At 35.8% G+C, this 23,763-nt stretch overlaps 1 protein-coding gene across 1 annotated transcript in view; it reads right to left on the bottom strand.

Moving 5' to 3' along the window:
• Window positions 1–258: 258 nt before the first annotated feature.
• The window catches only part of LOC143246625 (solute carrier family 35 member F3-like), a 50,883-nt gene continuing 27,378 nt past the window's right edge, over window positions 259–23,763 (bottom strand). Inside the window, exons 4-8 of the mRNA XM_076493663.1 lie at window positions 18,177–18,396; window positions 14,345–14,473; window positions 6,768–6,957; window positions 6,162–6,251; window positions 259–2,319 (exon numbers count right to left, since the gene is read on the bottom strand). Of these exons, the coding sequence (XP_076349778.1) occupies window positions 2,084–2,319; window positions 6,162–6,251; window positions 6,768–6,957; window positions 14,345–14,473; window positions 18,177–18,396 (865 nt within the window). The 3' untranslated portion in view covers window positions 259–2,083. The remainder of the gene's footprint in view (window positions 2,320–6,161; window positions 6,252–6,767; window positions 6,958–14,344; window positions 14,474–18,176; window positions 18,397–23,763) is intronic.

Raw genomic sequence — 23,763 nt, 5'->3', positions numbered from 1 at the left:
GGAGAAAAACATGTCTTACTATTTTGATGAATACAGAACTGTCACTAACAGCTGTGATGCTTGTTAAAGGAAAATAAACTCTAAGTGCAGAAATAGATAAGAATTATTTAATCTTACCAATATGCACACTTAAGAAACACTTATAAACCTAAATAATATTTTCACGTTATATTTTAGCGCACGTAATCGTTATTAATGTGTTCACTTGTATCTGAGAACAGCTGGTATGGGTGTTAACACTTTTATTGAAAAGCAGAGAACAACGTTTCTACCTTCCGAGGTCATCTTCCGCTTAACAAAGGGAGAGTTTGTAACTGACTCGTTGCCGGGCACATGTCTCAGGGACGAGAGTATAAACGGGCACGGGATTGTAGGGGGCGTTGCAGTAGGATTTTAGGTTAATTTTAATTAGTAAAGATACAAAAGTGTTCCTTTATATTGGTTTAGTTTTGGTTTTAGTTGCTGTATAAGTAAGGCTTCTTTGATTTTATTGTTTCTTTATTTAGTATTTGAGTGTTTTCTATGGTTATGTTGTGTTTATTTGACTTGCGGTGTTCGAAAACGTGTGAAGGTGTTTTTTGTTCTTTCAATCTAGTTTCCATTTTTCTACTTTTTTTTTATAACATAGAAGTTGTGGCAGTTGTTGCATTATATTTTATAAATTATGTTGGAGTTTTGTATGTCAGTGTCGTTTTTACGACGCTAAAAACTTTAGTTTTTATTTCAAGTGGGTTTCTCGTCATCAAGAATGTGTTCACTTGTCTTAGTTGAGCATTTGGCTGTTTTTGGTTATCAAGAAATTATTTTTGAAATCTTTTTAACGAATAGTCAAATAAGTTCCCGAAGAAATCACAGATTCTTAAAACAGAGACTGCACTAATCAACAGAATTAGTTCACAATAGAACAGACACCTGTTCAACAGAATTATCCACAAATTATTAATATATAATAAGTCATCAAACAATGAAAAGCAGAACAATACAATAATTAAGTTAAAAAAATATACGATTATTTTAGCACTGAAAACTGACATCAGTTTGATTTACAGAATATTTCTTCAAACTTTCGTAGCTTACAACATAAAATTCACAACAATAACCGGATAAAAATTCTGAGAAAGGTTTGTTTAAACATACGACTGATGTGCACAGGAGGATTGCTGGGTTGGTTCAAAACCCCTATTTTCCTCAGCCCCCCGCTAGTACAGCGGTATGTCTCCGGATTTACAACGCTAAAATCAGGGATTCGATTCCCACTGGTGGGCTCAGCAGATAGCCCGCGGTGGCTGTCTACCCTTTTCTCTCAGTCATAAACATTGTTCATAACTTCTAAAAACACACCTGATTCCACATATTGCTTGCTACAAGTTAGAAAAAATTAATCTTTAAAATTTACGGTACATGGAACTTGTTTAGTTTCGAAAAGCATTTATAAGACCGATTGAACGGTAATAAAACAGAACCTGCTAGTTTTTCACGGTTATCTACCTACTCTACTTGTACCATAGACAACCCACTGTCTCCCTTAACACTTCCCACCCCTTCGAAAAAAGCCTTGCCTTATGACGATGCTTATAAGGTACGCTTTTCTGTCAATGATCCTTGCTCTTTTAACGTCCCCTGCACGTGACTGATGGCAGTTACATCAATATTTTTATTTTTAAATTTTTACGTCGCTTACCTTAGGTGACATAAAATAAAAATTCGGTCTATGTTCTGACCAACGTTCCTAGTTTACGAACAGAAAAATACTTTCATCTCACAATTACAAGAACCTTTCTAATACATAATGCGAACTTCGTAGGTTTGCATCTCGCCTAATTTTATACATATATATATATATATTTATTTATTTAATTTATTCTTAAGTACTTTCAATAAAAAATATTTACATATTTTATCGATATATAACATTTCACAAAAAAAGACATTTTGTAAAGCATAAGTTCAACATTAAAATATTTTTAGTTCAAGATTAAAGAACATTTTCACACAATATAATATCATATTCCACATAATTGTTCAGTAAATATATACAGAATACTTTAGCTATTTATTCCCCAAGTACGAATCATTAATTGTTTTATTTAACCATACCACTTGCAGTTCGAAGTCTAGATTTTTGTCCATTAGACGATTCTGCTTCTTTAAGCCTTTTCTTTCTTCTTTTCTGATAGCTTCTGCGCATCCTCAAAAGAATGTTGACGTAGTCAGGCCAATCGTTAGGCAGAAGGACGAGCAAAAATCCAGTAACGATTAGCAATATTCCCGCCAATTTCATTCCTTTAAACACGACGCCATAAATATAGATGTCGATAACTGAAAACAAAAAATAGTAATAAAATTATTTCAAATGTAATAACAGAAAGAAGGAACTGAAGAAAGGACAAAGGTTTATTTATTTATTTTTTAAATCGACTATCAGAACATATGAAAAACCATTCGTAACGTCGAGAAACCTGCTTGAAGTAAAAATGTAATCTCAAGACGGCTTGTGCGGGTATCAGAACTTTAATTAAAATACAGAACAATGTTTCGACCTTCTTAGGTAATCTTCAGGTTAACCATACCAGCCGTTTTGATAACATGAAAACCAACTACATTGCTTACAAGTTACCTACAGACGCAACTAACATTATATAACACAAATTTTGTTCCTGGATAGTATGTGTTGTTTCTTAATTGCTTATGTTGTAAAAGTACAGAAAATGGCCATTATTCCCTTCAAACTTTGCTTTTGTGACCTGGATAATGAACCATACAAATTAACCTATTTTATATGTAAACAAGTGCAAATTTGCACATTTTCATTTACTTAAAGTCTGAATAAAACAACATATGAATCAAGACTTACATGTATTTATACTAAAGTTATATAAAAATGTTTAGAAGTGAGTAGTTTTTCAATATTTGAGACTGTAATATAAATCGCTTTTACGTATCAGCCCCCAGATATAGTCTCCCATCATATGTTCGTTATACGCTCCTTGGTAACGGCGTTCAGAATCCAATATATCTTGGTGGAAGCGCTTGCCTTGCTCCTCTGAGTATGCTCTCATGTTCTGCTTGAATTTATCAAGATGAGCGTCAAAGATATGGACTTTCAGGAACATCCTGCAGCTCATTTTGCCACAGTTCTTCACCAGAGCCTCAACCAGTTCCATACAATTTTCGGGCCTTGTGATTGCCCAAGAAACCCCGAACCACTGCGACAAAGCTTCCCCAAGCTTCCCCCCCCCCTTCTTACTGAGCTCCTTGGGGAATTATGTGCACTCCAGGATCCTCTTTATTTGTGGTCCAACTAAGACACCAGCTTTGACCTTTGCCTCAGACAGCTTAGGGAAGAAGTCTCGAAGGTACTTGAAGGCTGCAGACTCCTTATCAAGAGCTGTGACAGATTGTTTCATAAGACCCAATTTTATGTGCGATGATGGAAACTACACCTTCTGGAGGTCCACTAGTGGCTCACACTTGACATTGTGCCTCCCCAAAGAGAACTCGGTTCGTTGTGGCCAGTGTTTTCTGTTGTAGTGCGCTGCGGTGTCCCTGCTGTCCCAAAGGCAAAGATAACAGGAAACTTGGTAAAGCTTCCTTGGATAGGTCTATATGTTCACTTAGGCAGTTAGAAATAAACTGAAGTGGTGAGCCCCTGTATATATACATATTACTATGGAAAGTTCTAGAAATTGTAAAAGGTTCTTGAAAATTTTCGTAAGTTCAACAACATTTCAGAAAATTCTTTAAAATTCTTGTGAGTTTGAGAAAATTCTCTATCGGCTACTTTGCACTGAATCTACATGGAGTGTTCTGAAAAATGGTAACTTTGAAAATTTCATTATCCAGGTCACAAAAGCAAAGAGAAAAATAGGTCTTTTCCATTTACTTTAGACGTAAGCAATTGGAAAATAACACTTTCTGTCCAGAAATAAGAAAAAGTAAAAAATTTGTTGCATAGTGTAATGAACATTTGCAAGGTACAATCGAAGAGGAAATTTAAATAGCTAAGACATCAACTTCAAAGTTTCAGAAGAATTGAAGCAAACCTCATAAATACGTATACATATATAATATGTAACGTAATAAAATATTAGTGTATTTAAAAAGTTCGATAAATTAAAATGGTGAATTTCAAATGTATTTATTTACCACATGGTTTTAAAAATCTTGAAAATTTTTCTGCGATAACTTTATAGGTGGAAATTTATTGATATCTATGTATGATTTGTTCGGGCCCGGCATGGCCAGTTGTGTTAAGGCATTCAACTCATAATCTGAGGGTCGTGCGTTCGAATCCGTCGCATCAAACATGCTCGCCCTTTCAGCCGCGGGGGTATTATAATGTTACGGTCAATCCCACTATTAGTTGTAGGCCAATTAGTTTTACATCAGTTATGAAAATAGTTTTATTTGTTTGTAGGTAAGTATAAAGCTACACAATGGGCTATCTGTGTTCTGCCCTTCACGGGTATCGAAACCCAGTTTCTAGCGTTGTAAGTCCGCAGAATTACAGCTGTGCCACTGAAGTGCAGAAAGATGTTTTTTTAAAAGTCTGACAAAATATGTTTTGCAAAGCCATTTAATAAAATTTTGAATTTTATTGGATAGTCAACATGGTTCCACTAAGGAAACATTTTTGCCTTATAAATCTTTTGACATTCTTGAAAAAGGTTACTGCTTATGTAGATAATGGTAACAGTGTAGGTTTGGTGTACAGTGGAACCCCTCTAAGCGGCCACCCCTCAGATTCGGTCACCCCTTGAAAGCGGTCATTCAATCACAGTCCCTTTTTTTATTTACATAATCCCTAATTATGTATAGTGGAACCCCTCCGATCATGGTTCCCTCTAATCAGGCCACTTTGTCTCAGTTCCGAAGGTGGCTGCTTTAGAGAGGTTCCTCTGCAGTTGTATTTTCAAAAAAGCATTTGACAAGATGCCACATAAAAGGCTTGTAAAATTATATCTATAAGTATGGAGGATAAGTTGGCTAATTGGATAAACAGGTATCGAAACTCGGTTCTAGAGGTGAGAGTCTGCAGACGTACAAAGAGAGGGGAGATTTGGTTGGGGCTTTTAAGATTGTAAATGGTTTATTTGTTTGTTTCTTTATTTTGCACAAAGCTATACGATGAATATGCGCTAGCCGTTCCTACTTTTTTGCTAACGAATAATGGGATTGACTGTCACGCAGTAACGCCCCCATGGCTGAAAGAGCAAGAAATGTTTGGTGTGATGGAGATTCAAACCTGCGACCCTCAGATTACGAGTCGAGCACACTAACCACCCGGCCATGCCGGGGCCGTAATTGGAAATGACAGTATTCATGCATCATATATTTTCATACTTAACAGCAAGAATGGTAGGACTAAAATACACAAATATAAATTTTTGGCAGGATAGAAGTCATTTTCGGCTAAAATGGTTTTACTTTTCAAGAAGGATAATTTACCTTTTGTACGAGTTAATTTTGGATGTTGTAAAAGCAATACATTTAAGTGAGTCTATGGGAAAAACTGAATAACTATATGAAAGATGAAGGTTGGCTTTAAATTGTTGTTTTTAGTTTTAGGTCCCTTGTTGTCTCTAAACATTACGTTATGTTGAAAATACCAGATATATGCCTCCTGGAGACTGAATGTCATATTAAAAAAAACTGTTTGTATTGGATCCATCAATATGTTTTTTATTCAAATACATAATGTTTGAAATTATAAAGGTAACACCACGTACCTTTTAACATGTTCAGTGCCGTAGACGAAATAACTCGTCCAAGTCGATCGGTAACACAGTGCCACGGACGAGTTAATTCGTTCTCAATAATACCTAACTTCAACGATAGATGTCAGCACCATACATGCATCTGACCTACTTACAAATTATTTCACTTTCGATCCAAAATGGCGTCACGAAAAAAGTTACAAAATGAAGAAGCATTAGAGATGTATTTTGAACTTGGTTCGGAGTTGCCGTAGCAGCTGAAATACTTGGCAGTCAACGGGTTAAAGTTATAAAGGTAAGCATACATACTGTTTGAGATTATAAACGTATCAATACATATAATATAGGACTATAAACCTAATAATACATACGATTTTGGATTATAAAGGTGAAAGTTCATACTCATGAGATTATGCAAGTAACAGTAAAGTTGTATTAACTAACCTGCTGAGGCCGGTATTGCAAGAACAAGGCCTAGTGTCAGAAACACTTCATACGTGAAAACAATTCCAAAATTTCCTATCAAATTTGCCACTAGAAAAAAAAAGAAGTATTATTTAAGTTCGCACGACGCAAAAGAAAAGATAAATACTTTATAAAAACTTAACGCATGCGTGAATTCAGAAATAGAAAATTCAGGGAAAAAACAAAACACTACAACTTCTCGTAATTTTAAAAGACAAATCAACTGCTGCAGTTTCTCATATTAGGTACTGAATGCAAATCACAACTCTAGTTAATATGATATCGATCATCAGTTTAAGATGAAATAAGTTATGACAGTAAAGAACGAAATTATAACAATTAGTAATAATTTAACATAAATCTCATGTCAAACTAAACTCGAATGACAAATTATTTAAACCACTGAATATGATATTTGGGTGAAGCGTAGTTAGTAATAATTTACTTTTTTACAACATAATTTTAAAAAATAAAACAGATATCCCTTTCTCATTATAAACGAGATAGTCACAATTATTAATATTATAATTATTTTATATACCAATAAAGTTAAGATTATATTTTAATGATGCAAATATCTCTTACCCAAAGATAGGATTGCAGCTCCACCTAGTGGTGCCCATGGTAATTTATTCCAATGAATTGTTTCGATATGTGTCAGGTGAAGAGAAATAAAAAAAGGCCACATAACCAACAAATTTAAAAGGCCAATCAGAGTAAAGAATATGGAAAGTTGTCCAGAAGTTACGTCCCCAATTAACTTCTTCAAGAATACCTGACAATAAAAATAAAATTGATAAATTATTATTTCAGAAGACAAAATATAACCTCCATTTGAAGCTGGTCAGTGGTGGAATTGAAAAGACTTTTAAACTTAAAGCTAAACAACGGGTTATTTATGCTGTGCCAACCAAGTGTAGCGAAATCTCTTTTTCAGTGTTAGAAGTTCGCAGACATATCGCTGCGCCACTGAGGGCAAGAAATTGAAAGATAGTACAAGTAGGCTTAAATAAACAAGTTGAATTTGAAAAAAAAAAATGCTTTTAAACCTACTTTGAATGTTCAACTTCAGGTATCATGATATCAAAGTAGTCTGATTTATTTTACATTTTTCTCAAAGTTGTTCCAGACTTATTTATGTCAGCCACCCCTAATTCAGGGGTGGTAGTTTAGAAAGTAGGAAGTCACGCACCATGAACTCTTAGGCTACTCTTTTACCAATGAATAGTGGAATTGCCTTCATATTACAACGCTCTCTCGTGCGTCCTAATTACCAATCCACGCCAAGCCTTACGTTATATTCAGAGTTTCACAAATTTCGAGTAATTTATTATGTTCTACTTGCTTGAAAAGAAAGTTTTCGCTGTACGTGTTTGTTTTAGGACAATGGGTTATCCGCCGTGTTCATCGAGCCATGAATTTTAAGATTGTAAGTAGGTAAAATGTTTTCAATTCCTTCTAATGAACAGTTTCAAAGACAACTAAAATTTATTATAAAACCTTGATAATATGTGTTTCTTTATTAACAATTAATTTGATTTTATAATGACCAAATGAGGGATAAAAAAATCCATGTTTTTCGTGCCTGTCGCTAAAAAAAATGGTCGTATAATATACGAAAATATTAGTTTCCGGTTTGTTTGGTTCAGCATCTGTCAAAATCACTAACAAGGGGCTGAGCTAAATTTCAGAAAGGTATTGAAAATAGGAAGTTGAAATTACTTTATATCACGATAAAAACAGATGTTTGTGAAAGTAAAAAGACAACCGCTTTAGTTTTTTTGAAGTAAAAAATAAATAAATAAATATAAACATGTAATGTAATAGTTCACCATTGGATTTTATTTAAAGTTATAATGATGCGTTCTCTCAAGTTGAAAGTATACGAAAACATCTGTAATTTTTTACTACGTTCTTAATAAAAAGGAAAAGAAGAAAAAATAACAAATATTAGATTGATTCTAGTTTAATAACATGGTTCACGGTACTACGTTAGTTTTACTAGGATTTATTTGTTTTGTTTTTGAATTTCGCACAAAGCTACTCAATGGCTATCTTTGCTAGCCGTCCCTAATTTAGCAGTGTAAGACTAGAGGGAAGGCAGCTAGTCATCACCACCCACCGCCAAATCTTGGGCAACTCTTTTACCAACGAATAGTGGGATTGAACGTCATATTATAACGCCCCCACGGCTGAAAGGGCGAGCATGTTTAACGCGACGGGGATGCGAATCCGCGACCCTCAGATTACGAGTCGCACGCCTTAACACGTTTGGCCATGCCGGGCCGTAGATGTACTAGGAACAGCAAGGGGTAAAATAAACAGACGTTCCATTTAAAAATTGTCCTGCTATATAACATAAAATGCGTCACGTAATTACGGTAAAAGCAAAGTAGAACAGCGTCTAGAACAATAACAGTATCTCTTCCAGGTTGGTCAAAATGAACAAGAAAAAAATCATAAACTGGACCTCGACATCCCGCGCTTCAGTCTCGTACTAAGCGTAACTTTGGCTCGTGGACGTAGAACGTTACAAACCGGTGCTCAGCTTCTCGCGGTAGGCAAAGAGTCCAGATAGCCTATTGTGTCTATTTATACTAAAACAAACAAATAAATAAGAACCAACAAATTCTCATTGTTTGGAATATATATATATATATATATATATATCGTATTACTTCAACTTCGAGCCGGCATGGCCAGGTGGTTAAGACATTCGAAGGGTAATATGAAGGTTATGGGTTCGAATCCCCCTCCTACCAAACATGCTTACTCTTTCGGCCATGGGAGCTTTCAAATGTGACGGTCAATCTCACGTTGATAAAAAGGTAGCCCAGTAGTTAACAGTGGGTGATTATGACTAGCTGCCTTTCCCCTAGTCTTACACTGCTAAACAAGGGACGGCGAGGGCAGATAGCTCTCGTGTAGCTTTGCACGAAATTCAAAAAAAAAACTTCGAATTTAAGACGCATCCCACTTTTAAAAAGGGATTTTAGGAGAAAAAATGGATGATAATTATAAAGCACTAAATATGTTTTAAAAGACTATTAATGAATCCAAATTGTTAATAATGTATTTAAAATGAAATAAAATAAATAGACAGGAAATTTAAAATTTTCATCACAATAATGTTTCTTCCTGCTTTCTTTGTTTAATCAGAATGTAACTCCGATGTTTCCTCTGACTCACTGTCATGTTCTGAAGTTAAAGCATCTTCATCGCTTGATTCACTATCGTCCCAAAGAACGTCATCTGGCGATTCATCTTCAGTATTGGATAAACAACATTCTAAAAACAATTTTCTAATAAAATTGTCCGACACTTCTTTCCAAGTTTTTGAAATCCACTTCACTATTGTTGATGCTGATACCATTTTTATTTTGCCACTAGGTGTCAGCATGATCGTCTTTATACAGCCAAGCATCATAATGCTTACAGGTACAATCTTTGAATGATTTGTTAATAGACACATGAAGAGGTTGTAACTGACCCGTCATTCCGTCAGGAATTATCACCAGATCACTGTTTTTCTTCCTTAGCCTACACTTGATTTTATTGGAGAGATGACTACGAAATGCATCCGGTACAAGCATGATCCGTTGCTTTAGTAATGCACCAGGATGGCATTCCTATACACATCACAATCACTCATCCATTAACTCTGATGCATTTTATGTGCACGAATTATTACATCTTTGCAAAAATTTTCTTTTGACAATGTTTTCTCTACCTAAAGATGACCTAGGAAAGTCGAAACGTTGTTCTCTGTCTTATTAGTAAAAGTGTTAATACCCATACCAGCCATTCTGAGATACATTTTTATTTCAAGTGAGTTCGTGGTCATCAAGAGATTTTTTTTGTTATTTATTTCCAGCTGCAGTTACACGTAGCATGTCACTAAATCTTAAATTTTCATAACCAATGGTTTTGATTGTCACATGTTTTGTTTTGTTTTCTCCTTTGACATTTACAGTTTAGTTGCGCGGCGTCAAAAATACCTGCCGTTTCATCCGTGTTACCGATTTGTTTCGGGGAACATTGATTCCTTTGGCGTAAACCAATGACGTAACTTTGATGGTCAGTAAGTTTGGGCTTGGCATAGCCAGGTGGGTTAAGGCGTTCGACTCTTAATCTCAGGGTCGCAGGTTCGAATACCCGTCGCACCAAACTTGCTCGCTCTTTTAGCCGTGGGGGCGTTATAATGTGACGATCAATCCCACTATTCGTTGGTAAAAGAGTAGCCCAAGAGTTGGCGGTGGGTGGTGATGACTAGCTGCCTTCCCTCTAGTCTTACTCTGCTAAATTAGGGACGGCTAACTCAGATAGCCCTCGTGTAGTTTTGCGCGGAATTCCAAAACAAACAATCAATAACCTTTGTTTCAAAATTTGAAGGCTATTTTTGACTAATCGTTGTCCTCCGCCGTAATGATAAACCTCCTCTTTTCATAAATTTCTCACACCAGCCACGACTATTTCCTGCACATTATTTTACTTTCAACGTTAAGACTTCTCTCGTTACAGACAGTCCTTTATTTCGTAACTCTCTGAAATACATTAAAATTGCGGCATCTATTTCAAGATGTCTTCCTTTTCTTGAGCCAGAAAATGACTCTGTACTTTTCTTGCAAGGAAACAACTTGGTTTTAGTACCACGACGACGACGTACATTTGCCTCACTCACTGTGTACTTTTACCAGCTGTACGATTCCCAATATGTTCCGTGTACAAAATAGTTTTTCTTTTAAACTTGGCATCGAACGTAACACGCTTTTCCATCAGTAAAAAAACACACAATAAAACAGCGTCTAAAGAACAGGAAAGTCAGACAAAGACTGAGGACGGTGATATCCAACTACACCGCTAGAGGCGCTGACATGGGCATGTTTGAAGTTTACACGTTGTTTTTCAGTCTTTCTAAACTAAGTTATTTTTCAAATTCAGTCCAATCTCTTTGTTGTTCGAGGAAAATGATCTTTTCGAGGGTTTTAAAGAGTGAAAAAATAATATCCCGAATGTGTTGTTTGTGTGTTTTGAATTTCTCGCAAAGCTACACGAGGGCTATCTGCGCTAGCTGTCCCTAGTTTAGCAGTGTAAGACTAGAGGGAAGGCAACTAGTCATCACCCCCCACCGCCAATTCTTGGACTACTCTTTTACCAACGAATAGAGGGATTGATCGTCACCCACGGCATGTTTGGTGTGACGGGGATTCGAACCCGCGACCTTCAGATTACGAGTTGGGTGCCTTAACCACCTGGCCGTGCTGGGCCACCTCGACTCTTAGACGCACCCTAATTTTTCACTTCGGAAAAATGCGAAACAAAAAGATATCTCTTAACTTCGAAGTAATACGTTATATAATGAATGCAATTTTGTTTGAGGTTCTCTAATTTCCAAACTCAGAGAAAAGAATGAAGAACAGGAAATAAATGAAGATAAAAGGAATCGAAAATACAAAATACAAATTTTTTAAATTTTATTATGAACACACACATATACTACTTCAATAATTCTATTTATTTTTTTTATAAATAACAATGCAAACTTATTTAATTTTATCCTGTTTAGCTTTCACACGATATACTAATATTTGTCTGAAACCTAAAAGTTGGCATGGAAAGTATTTTATGTTATTTAAATATTCAAACAAAACAAATGTGCAGAACAATAAAAATAGAAAAAGGACACAAAGTTTCAACAAAAGAAGTAAAACCATTGCCCGTTTTTGGAATATGAAACATTTTGTGCTCACAGATATAATCTACACTGTTGCATACCTTCCCAGCATTTCAATAAATGTTAATTTAAAGATACATCTATTTGCACACACACAGTATATCAATTAGTTGAAACTTTATAGCCTATATAATAAATAAATAAACTCTCAACTCTTATGTTTCAACAGCTAAATTAAGCATATTCAAATTTTCCAAAAGAACAAAGTCCCGGTTGCCCTAATTACAAAAACATTCAACAGGCTAATTATTTGTTAAATATTCTGATGAGCATATATCGGCTTCGTTATGTAGACTAGTCACGGGTTTCCTTGCATATGCGATCGCCTCACGACACTCTTAAAACTGCACCTAACCATTAGCATGAAACATACACAGGCGTAGACACAAAAGTAAGTAACAGACAATTAATCGTAAGTAGTAGTTTAGTGAATAATATGTGAAGTTTGTTTGGTACTGAATCAACAACTTCTTCAGTATGTTTACTGATTGAGATGATAAAATTTGGGATTTCATTCCTCACGGTGTATAAAGTACAAGGTTTATTTTGTTTAGAATTTCGCACATGGCTACACGAGGCCTATCTGTTCTAGCCATCCTTAAGTTGGCAGTGAAAGACGAGGAAGAAGGCAGACAATCATCACCACCGTCGCCAACTCTTTGGCCACACTTTTTATCAATTAATAGTGGGATTGATTTTCATATTATAACAACCCTATGACTGAGAGAGGCGAGTATGATTGGTGGAACGGGCATCCGAACTCGAAACCCGCATATTGTGAGTCGCGCGACCTAACAACGTGGCTGACAAAATCCACCTCGTTCAGTGTATAATTTTGCACTAAGCAAACAAAATCTTGCTGAAACATGTTTATCACCCTTTCTAACAAGATGTTCTTACGACGTAAAAAATAACTCAAGTTGTAAATAAGTTACAAGTTTAACAATATTGCAAGCGTCTTTTTCGCGTATCATATTCGTTCGTATATATAAGAGTTTCTCAGTACACATATTTGTATTTGTTCTTTACCAAAACAACTTAAAATATTACAATTATACTTCAAAATTTTCTAAAGGTTTCTAGTTTAATAAAATGTGAAAACACAAACATAGGAAAATAATAAATAACCTAATGTAGCCGAGTCGGTTTTTTGGAAACATTATTCGATCGTATGTGCGAGAATAATCGTATTTTATTTTATTCAGCAGACGAATCTTTGTGACTTTTTTCTCTGTCTGAAAACAAGGGCGCGCTGTCGTCGTTTATCATTCTTTTCTTCTTCTACGGTAGGAAACATAAATCGATTTCTCTATTGTGTAGCTTCAAATGATGGGAGTGGACTTCTAATTCATACTCACTTTTAAAAATTTCTTCAATAATTATTCCACAAGTACTTATGGATTTATTACTCAATGCTTTATTTGAGTTGAGTAGAAAATCGTTCGTTTTCTTAATATTTACGACAAATCAATAAACGGTTTTGTAACTAACGAAAAAAAAAATCTCCTAATTCTGGAAGTATTTAACAGTTAGAAAACCAAGTTACAAATATTTCACATTCCATACATTGAACATTTATATGAATCCTAAACATGACATAGTTAACATTTTTGGCTGTAATTAAACATAAAGCTACGAATCGGGCAAGCTATACTCTGCCCCCTGGAGTATCAAAACCTAACGTCCAGCGTTGTAAATCCGCCGACATATCGTTGTGCCACTGGGGGTGAGTGAATGTGAGTGTTTGCAATTAAACATAAAGCTATACAATGGGCTATCTGTATTTTGCCCATCACAGGTATCCACAGACATACCGCTGTGTCAATGCGAGGACGACATCACTATCTAAGTTTGTTTGTTTTTTAATTTTGCGCAAAGCTTCATTATGGCTATCTGCGCTAGCCTTTCCTAATTTAGCACTGTAAGTCGAGAAGGAAGGCAGCTAGTCATCGCCACCCCCCTCTAGCTCTTGGGCTACTATTTTACTAATGAATAATGGGATTGATCGTAACATTATAACACACCCACGGCTGAAAGGGCGAGCATGTTTCGTGTGACGGGGATTCGAACCCGTGACCCTCGGATAACGAATCGAGCGCCTTTTGGAAATACCTTCATAGCTTTTAAGTTAATTTCACTGATCAGTTATCAGTCCTGTCTTTATATTTCCTTAAAATAAAAACAATTGGTCGTTATTCTTTTGCAAGTTATAATCAACTAATATCATTACTTTTAAACACTGTGAGAGACTGAAACATTTTTTATTGTAATTTATATCTTTTTTAACACGACCGTATTTTCATTGTAATTTCCTTCTAAATTTAATACCAATACGTTTTATTGTGATTTGTTTCTTTATTTAATAACACCATATTTTTATTGTAACTTGTTTCTTAATTTAAACAAAACAATTTATTCAAATATTCACCTTATAAACAGCAGAACCTGCCGCAGCAGCAGACGCCAGAACAACTCCGCCTAGTGTCGGGGTCTCGGTAACTCCGTCCATATACGCCAATAGGGCGATTCCTGTATTGCATAGGATAACTGCAACAATCTAAAATAATATAGATTTCCATAAACATTTCGGTTTATAAATACCAAGAAAAAATTTCCCTATATCTAGTTCTTATTTTGTTCGAAATTATTAATAAACCAGCAGAGATCTTAATTTGAGGTCACATTAGTATTTTTATCGCAATAATACTTCTTTAATTTCGAGATTTCTAGAATAATGCAAAACAATTCTAATCGCAACTACCAAAATCTATTAACTAATTTGTCTTAGGCCTAGTGTTAGTGAAGCCTTCGTAAAGTGCTACCAATTATCAACGAACAGACAAATTTAACGCTGTAACTTGTGTATATTTTTTGCTTTAGTTTAGTTAGGGCTAAACTTTCTCGTACTTAATTCTACCAATAAATAAACATATAATGTTAAGCTACGGCCTAATATTAGACGTTTTGAAAAACTTTGATGAGATTTTAATATCGTATATTTACATCAGCCTTTCGTTTAGATAGTAAGGTGCGCGCGTATTTTCATAGCAAACAAAATGTAGTGTAATTATAACAGATGTTACCTTAAACAAAAAAAAAAAGACAGAAAATATGTTGTTCAGTAGAATCCCAAAAGTCGAAAATTAGGAGTTTTATTTTTGACATTATTGATTCTTTAAATAAATAATTTATTGGACCTTTTGAACTAGGGTCGTAATCTTAATATATCGACACATTCGATACAATATAATCATAATGGTAACATCTCTACACTGAGTAATATACAGCCATAACTTAATATCGACAGAGACTGTAAAGTATGGTTAAAAACGTAATAAAGACACTTAAAAAGAATGAAAAAAAAAAGGTTGTATTTTCTTGGTCTCGCGATTCATGTTAGATATCATTCTAGCACAGCCGAGAAGTTGAAGTTGTCTCTATTAATTAGCCCTTAGCTGGTATTAGTTACTGTTTGTTATCTGTTAAAAATTGTTGGAAAATAGTCGGAATTAAGTGTATTTAATGTATTTATTCCTAAATCACTAGTGTGTTTTGTATTTGTGTCTAAAGAAACACTTGTTACTAGATTGATTACACTGGTATTCTTTGATAGATTGTTTAGGTAGAGTATTCATGGTGAAACTTTGTAGAATGAACGGCAACTGCCTGTTGTGGAGACACAAGTGAAGAGGACAATGTTTCGAAAGTCTTCCGCCTTTCGTCAAAGTTTCATTATGATTACACTAGTCTTTTGTCAGAGAATGTACTAGTCTTAGTAACACATAAACGCCTATATTTTGTTTTCTTAAGTCTTTTTAAGCTTAATAAAACGTCTTCATGAAGATAACGGTTTCAAACATACATTTTTACTGCACTTCTAGATAAATATAACTTGATAATTCACTTGGTTTATCTTTCGTTTTTGAAGCGCACTTTACACGTAATAATAACAGAATTTTTTCTAAAACGTTTACCGTTAGAATTACATCGATGTTCTTAAGCAAAGCTTTTCTAAAATTTTACGCATGGAACTGATTCACAATTATTTTTAGGGTGTGAAAGCCTTTATTATGCTGGCAAAACAAGTTTATACTTAGTCAAATTAGCTATCAGACATTACTTTAGGCCTAATATAATTCTTAACATTGTATTCTTTATCTCGTCACGAAAGGAATTTCAAGCGTGTATAATAATAGTGCTCAACCGCACTATGTTCGCTGTATCTATTGCCAACAACACGTTTCGCTCGATCCTTAACTTATCAGCCTAGCTGGGATACAACAAACGTAGTACTGGTCAGAACACTATTTATAAGCTATCTTTATTAATAACAACATTTCAACAGCACATAAGTCACGTACACACGCAAAAATTATACTAATTATATTAATTACTATTTGGGTCTCCTATGTATCTTGCACGTAGAATACGTAAATACATCAAATGTTTTTGATCAGTTCTTTAGATTTACTGTTGTTGCATGGTCAGATGGTAAAGGCGCTCGACTCGTAATCCGAGGATCGCGGGTTTAATTCACCGTAACATCAAACATATTTACCCTTTCAGCCGTGGGGGCGTTATAAAGTACGGTCAATCTCACTATTCGTTAGTAAAAGAGTAGTCCAAGAGGTGGCGGTGGGTGGTGGTGACTAACTGCCATCCCTCTAGTTTTACATTGCTAAATTAGGGACGGCTAGCGCAGATAGCCTTTGTGTAGCTTTGAACGAAATTTAGAAAACAAACATACAGAATATATATATATGTTTTGTGTTGTTTTCAATCAGGATAGTTTTTAACAATTTGCATAACTGTTCTTGTCTAAGTAATCTGACTTGAACTTGTGTCGAGTTCTTTATTGTAACATATTGTTACCTTAATATCAGAAAATCAGCTAAAATATATCGGAATATCTGTACACAAAAGAAAAAAACTTGCTTAACACTAAAATATAAATTAATTAGTTCATGAAACTGTTAAAAACGTTTCTGTAATTCTCATCAGACGTTAATCATTTTCTCCGAGAATAAAAACAATTTTTTTATCGAAACGTCATCGCTTGCTTTGAAATAATGAAACTTATTTATTTTTGAAATAGATACATCTGCTTGTTTGTTTTAAATTTTGCACAAAGGTACACGAAGGCTATCTGTGCTAGTCGTCCCTAATTTAGCAGTGTAAGACTAGAAGGAAGGCAACTAGTTATCACCACCAACCGCCAACTGTTGGGCTACTCTTTTATTAGCGAATAATTTCATTGAGCGTCACACTTGGAAACCCCCACGACTAGAAGAGCGAGCATGTTAAGTGTGACGGGGATTCGAACCCGCAACCCTCGCATTACGACTCAAGCACCCTCTAACCTTCCGACTTTGGTGGGCCCCAGTACATACATACGCCAATAAAATTACTTGTGATTGAAATGGAACCCCTAACCAATATTATTAAAATATCCAGTTTAGTACGTATCAGGAAAAGCTACAGTCTTTCTTACATGTTCGATCGTTTCACTTTAAAAACAAGATATAGAAGTCCAAGCTTTATTCAGGTTTGAATAACTGGCTCTCACCTCTTTCGCGGTATTACGAATTTTTCTTTGTCGGAGATACTGTGCGATAGCAGCTCAAAAGTCTTTATACCATTATGTAAATAAAACATAAAGATTTGTGTTGCTATAAATTCTTGTTAAATTAATGGTTTTTCCTACTTCCAGTTCTAACGTTGTTCTGATTTTGTGTCTTCATTTGTTTTTATACCAAATAAGATTCGAACAATCTAATTAAATTACAATGTCTTGATGACGAGAAACCCACTTGTAATAAAAATGTATCTCAGAACGGCTGGTATGGGTATTAACACTTTTACTAACAAAGCAGAGAACAACGTTTCAACTTTCCTAGGTCATGTTCAGGTTAACAAAGGGAGAATTTATAACTAAGCGTTAATACCTATACTAACCGTTCTGAGATACATTTAAATTAGAATGTAATAGTTATTTATCTATTGGGTCGTTTTCAGATGTGCTGACATTTGTAAATTCAACTGACTTCTCCAATTCCTGAACTTAAATGCCCTCAGGAGCTCAGTCGTAAACTTAAGGGCTTATAACTCTAAAATTCTTAACAATAAATAAACTAAGCTAGTCAACTGAATAACATCAAAACAGTCTTAATGTAAGTAACTACAATATGGCCGAAGTTTGGTACAAATGTCTGAAAAATAACAAAAAAACTATTGTTTCAAAATAGTTCTTGTCTACTTACCCTAATCCCTACAAATTGTTGGTGAAGGACCACCCAGGAGAGAAGATAGATGAAAGAAACATTGGAAGAGTACAATGCCATGACGTCAGTGGTATCCAGGATACCAAGAGAGTATATTAACATGTAATTGGTCACAACCCAAAGGAGACAAAACAGTGAACAACGTCCAAAGAATTGTGCTGCGGTGAAGCCCTTTTCGTGAAGTTCATTTATACACTCGCTGCAATAACAAAGATATAAAAAAAAAAATGAGTGCATTCAGAAACTTCATCACTCGAACAATGTGCTTTTTCTTGGTGAAAAAAACAAAAAAAACAGTCGTAGCTTTATGAAAAATAAAGCAGTTCGTCAGTTAGATGTTTTAATTACTTAAAAGTCACGAGTTCTATCAACAGTTTCGGTAATTTTAAAAGACGAGTTTTTTAAACACGCCGAACATTTAAAAACCATCAAAATCGTCAACTTTTGAAGCAGATGTTTATTATCCTAGATAAATTAATTCAAATAGACAGGTAGAACGTTAAGATGTCCTAAATAACATTTATAATAAAATCACAACGTTTCGTTTCTCTTGATCATGGCGTTAATGAAACGTTGGGTGTTACTTTAACCTTTATTTTTTAACTTTTTATTCCTTTCAAACATTTTAGATTTTACTAGATAGATAGATACAGGTGTTACCATCTTTAGGTGTTTACTTAAAACATTATTCAAAGTGTTATAGTAATTAATGGTAATTAACTATCACATACACAAGTTTATTTTTCAAGTTAATTAGGCATGCCAACATTTGATAATGGTACAAGTAGAAAGGCATTCATTAATTTGGGCTAAAATATCATGAAAGTGGGATTTCGCAAGAAAAAAACAACCTTAAAGTAGTAGGAATTTTGTTTGAAGGAAAAGAAAGCCAAGTGGTAATTGTGGAATTTTTACGTGCAACTCGTAATGGTGTTTCTCTCACTTCCATTTGAGAGGTACATCACAGTTTAAGAAGGTCAGGTGGGTTAAGGCGTTCGACTCGTAATCTGAGGGTCGCGGGTTCGAATCCCCGTTGCACCAAACATGCTTGCACTTTCAGCCGTGGGGGCGTTATTCAGTGACGGTCAATTCCACTGTTCGTTGGTAAAAAAGTAGCCCAAGAGTTGGCGGTGGATGGTGATGACTAGCTGCCTTCCCTCTAGTCTTACACTGCTAAATTAGGGAAGGCTAGCGCAAAGCTACACGAGGGCTATTTTCACTGGCATGAAAAATATTGTGAAACGGTGACGTAGGATAATAATACGATTATTAGTTTTCGAGTTCGCGTTGTCCATCCTAAAATATTTGACATCTGTCATAATCAACTTTAAGATAATTACTTTTAGGTAGTGTGCACCAAATTTAGCGCCAGTGCAAGCGGTTAGTGCTCGTGTTGGTGATTAAAACGATAGATCTATGAATCAAACTTGGAGCGCACTAAGCAGATTGGCCTGGCAACGATCCGTTTCATCCGTATTTTAAACGAATGAAAACTGGAACATAACCAAACCACTAACAAGATGCAACAATGAAGAATTAACCTCAACAAAGACCCGTAGTTATGGTATAACCGTGATGACGAAATAATGGAGACACTTTCAACCGAGCTCCTGATTAGAATATTGACACGATATGAAAATAATTAAAACATTCTACACAGTTTATACAAATCAAACAAGTTAAAACCCCAATTCTTGGACATCTTTTTCCCTCTGTTTCATCCTCTACACTAGTATTAAGTTAGTCTTTCCAATTGGACTACCATCATGATTTATCGATCTGAAGGGAAGAGCTTCCTACTGGATGTAATGTCACAAAAACTACTAGATTTGCAGTAGAATGTTTCCTTTTGGACTCTTATTAAGATTTCTCAACCTGAGGTGGAAATTTCCTGCTGGATCAACTGTCATCAACACTTCTCAACTTTGATGGAAAGTCATTCCTACTGGACTCTCATCAACACTTTCCTACTGGACTCTCATCACTTCCCAACTTTAATTGAAAGTCATTCCTACTGAATCAACACTTCCCAACTTTGATGGAAAGTCATTCCTACTGGACTCTCATCAACACTTCCCAACTTTGATGGAAAGTCATTCCTACTGGACTTTCATCAACTGATGGAAAGTCATTCCTACTGGACTCTCATCAACACTTCTCAACTTTGAAAGTGGAAAGTCATTCCTACTGGACTCTCATCAACACTTCTCAACTGGACTTTCATCAACACTTCTCAACTTTGATGGAAAGTCATTCCTACTGGACTCTCATCAACACTTCCCAACTTTGATGGAAAGTCATTCCTACTGGACTCTCATCAACACTTCCCAACTTTGATGGAAAGTCATTCCTACTGGACTCTCATCAACACTTCTCAACTTTGATGGAAAGTCATTCCTACTGGACTCTCATCAACACTTCCCAACTTTAATTGAAAGTCATTCCTACTGGACTTTCATCACTTCCCAACTTTAATTGAAAGTCATTCCTACTGGACTTTCATCAACACTTCCCAACTTTGATGGAAAGTCATTCCTACTGGACTCTCATCAACACTTCCCAACTTTAATTGAAAGTCATTCCTACTGGACTTTCATCAACACTTCCCAACTTTAATTGAAAGTCATTCCTACTGGACTCTCATCAACACTTCCCAACTTTGATGGAAAGTCATTCCTACTGGACTTTCATCAACACTTCCCAACTTTGATGGAAAGTCATTCCTACTGGACTCTCATCAACACTTCTCAACTTTAATTAAAAGTCATTCCTACTGGACTCTCATCAACACTTCTCAACTTTGATGGAAAGTCATTCCTACTGGACTCTCATCAACACTTCTCAACTTTGATGGAAAGTCATTCCTACTGGACTCTCATCATCACTTCTCAACTTTAATTGAAAGTCATTCCTACTGGACTCTCATCATCACTTCTCAACTTTAATTGAAAGTCATTCCTACTGGACTCTCATCAACACTTCTCAATTTGCAGTGGAAATATTTATCACAGCTGCTAAAAACCAGTTCGTTCAGTCCGTCACATATATGCTGTGGAATGGTCACTCGGCTGTAAAAGGGTAGCCACTTTCTACAGCCAGCAGTTAGTACATGAAAATAACTCATACAGCTTCGTGTATTGTGTTGTTATTTCATTCTCATGCACAAACAGCAAATGACCCTTAAAAACACATTCATAAGCACATTAACACATATCGAAACAAACATAAACCGAAAGTACGATTAAAAAAAATTCAAGTGCTTCATGACGACACCTGTCAATAAGAACATAATTTAAAACGTTCATACTGATATTACACACGTTCAAGTGACACTTCTAACAACTGTTTTCTGTTAAAGCTGCAACTTCATAAACAAACTCGTCATGTTGCTGCGCTGGTACAAACTATACGAATTTTTGGGTGTTACTAAATTTATTTATCCTGTCTTTATCGATCCAGTAATACTGTCGAACAAAACCTGTTACAATTATTATCACAACGTTTCATTTATTTTTTGTAAAAGTCCGTAAAACGAATGTTGATATACGCGATTGTAAATTTTGATTGTGTCTATAGTTTGATTTGGTTTTAATTCGCGCAAAACTACACCTAATTTTGTGATGTAAGACAAGAGGGAAGGCAGCTTAGTAATCATCACCAACTGCCAACTGTTGGGCTACTCTTTGACCAACGAATAATGGGATTGATCGTCCCATTATAACGTTCCCATCGCTGAAAGGGCGAACATTTTTGGTGTGACGGGATTCGAACCCGCAACCCTTATTTTACGAGTCGAGTGCCTTAATCACCTGGCCATGTCGGCCCGGATGTCTATACTCCACGTTATTTAAAGTTTGTGATCTGTAATGTTTGGCTTGTTTGTTTGTGGTTAAGTACAAAGCTGCACAGTAAGCTATCTGTTCTCTGTGGGTATCGAAATCCAATTTCTAGCGTTGTGAGTTCGTAGACATACCGCTGTGCCACTCGAGGTGGATTCACTTCTTAAATCTTAGAGATGATCGCTGGGTTAGGCCCGGCATGGCCAAGCGTGTTAAGGCGTGCGACTCGTAATCTGAGAATCGCGGGTTCGCATCCCGGTCGCGCCAAACATGCTCGCCCTTTCAGCCGTGGGGGCGTTATATGTGACGGTCAATTCCACTGTTCGTTGGTAAAAAAGTAGCCCAAGAGTTGGCGGTAAATGGTGATGACTAGCTGTCTTCCCTCTAGTCTTACACTGCAAAATTAGGGACGGCTAGCACAGATATCCCTCGAGTAGCTTTGTGCGAAATTCAAAAACAAACAAACAAACAAATGATCGCTGGGAATCTTTCAAGATTAAACGTATATTTAACATCCTAAAAACATAGTTCTAAAGTAAATATCAAAGTGCCAAATTAGAGCGAATATCAAAACCAAAACCTCAAAGCTATCCGTAAGAAAATAAACCAAGACTTGTAATGTCAATTGTGAAATATGAACTTTAGCGTATTATTTCAGGTATAGTATTTTTTTTTAACTACGCTATCTTCATTGGGCCAAGCAAGGTTAGGACGCTCGACTCGTAATCTGTGAGTCGAAAGCTCGAATCCCTGTCACATCAAACATGCTCACCCTTTCAGCCGTGAGGGCGTTATAATGTTACGGTCAATCCATCTTTTCGTTAGTGAAAGAGTAGTCCAAGAGTTGGCAGTGGGTGGTAGTGACTAGCTGCCTTCCCTCTAGTTTTGCACTGCTAAATTAGGGACGGCCATAATTTGGTATAGTAAGACTAGAGAGAAGGCAGTTAGTCAACACCACTCACCACCAACTCTTGGACTACTCTTTTACCAACGAATAGTGGGATTAACCTTGACATTAATACGCTCTCACGGCTGAAAGCGGCAGTATATTTGACGTGACAGGGATTCGAATCCGTGACCCTCAGGTTACGACTTGAGCGCCCCCTAACCATGCCGGGCAATTTGATCAATAAATAAATTAAACTCCTAAGCCGTTTTTTTAAAACTGTTATAATACTAAACTTTTATTTGTTTGTTTTTAAGAATAACTAAATGTTTAAGGATGTCAATGACTCTGGTATAATGATCCGAGTAGATTTTTTGTTTGTTTTTGAATTTTACGCAAAGCTACACGAGGGCTAACTGCGCTAGCCGTCCCTAATTTTGCAGTGTAAGACTAGAGGGAAGGCAAGTAATCATTACCACCCACCGTCAACTCATCGGCTACTCTTTTACCAAGGAATTGTGGGATTGACCGTTACCTTATAACGCCCCCACGGCTGAAAGGGCGAGCATATTTGGTGTGATGGGGATTCAAACACGCGACCCTCGGATTACGAGTCGAGTGCCTTAACCACCTGGTCATGTCGGTCCATCGGAGTATAGAAACTGTTAAACTACAGTCTAACGTGGTGAAAACTTCTAATAACTTCATTGAAATATAATACTATGACATTTGACAAGTAGATCTATCTTCATCAGGAGTATTCTACCTTCACCCTTGATGACCATCTGCTTACTTTTCGAAAGCGATAGGGTTTTATCGTCAGTTTCCCCAAATTATATTT

This window comes from Tachypleus tridentatus, chromosome 3, assembly GCF_004210375.1.
Source record: "Tachypleus tridentatus isolate NWPU-2018 chromosome 3, ASM421037v1, whole genome shotgun sequence".
NCBI lineage: Eukaryota > Metazoa > Arthropoda > Merostomata > Xiphosura > Limulidae > Tachypleus > Tachypleus tridentatus.
This window is presented reverse-complemented; position numbering and strand designations above follow the sequence as displayed.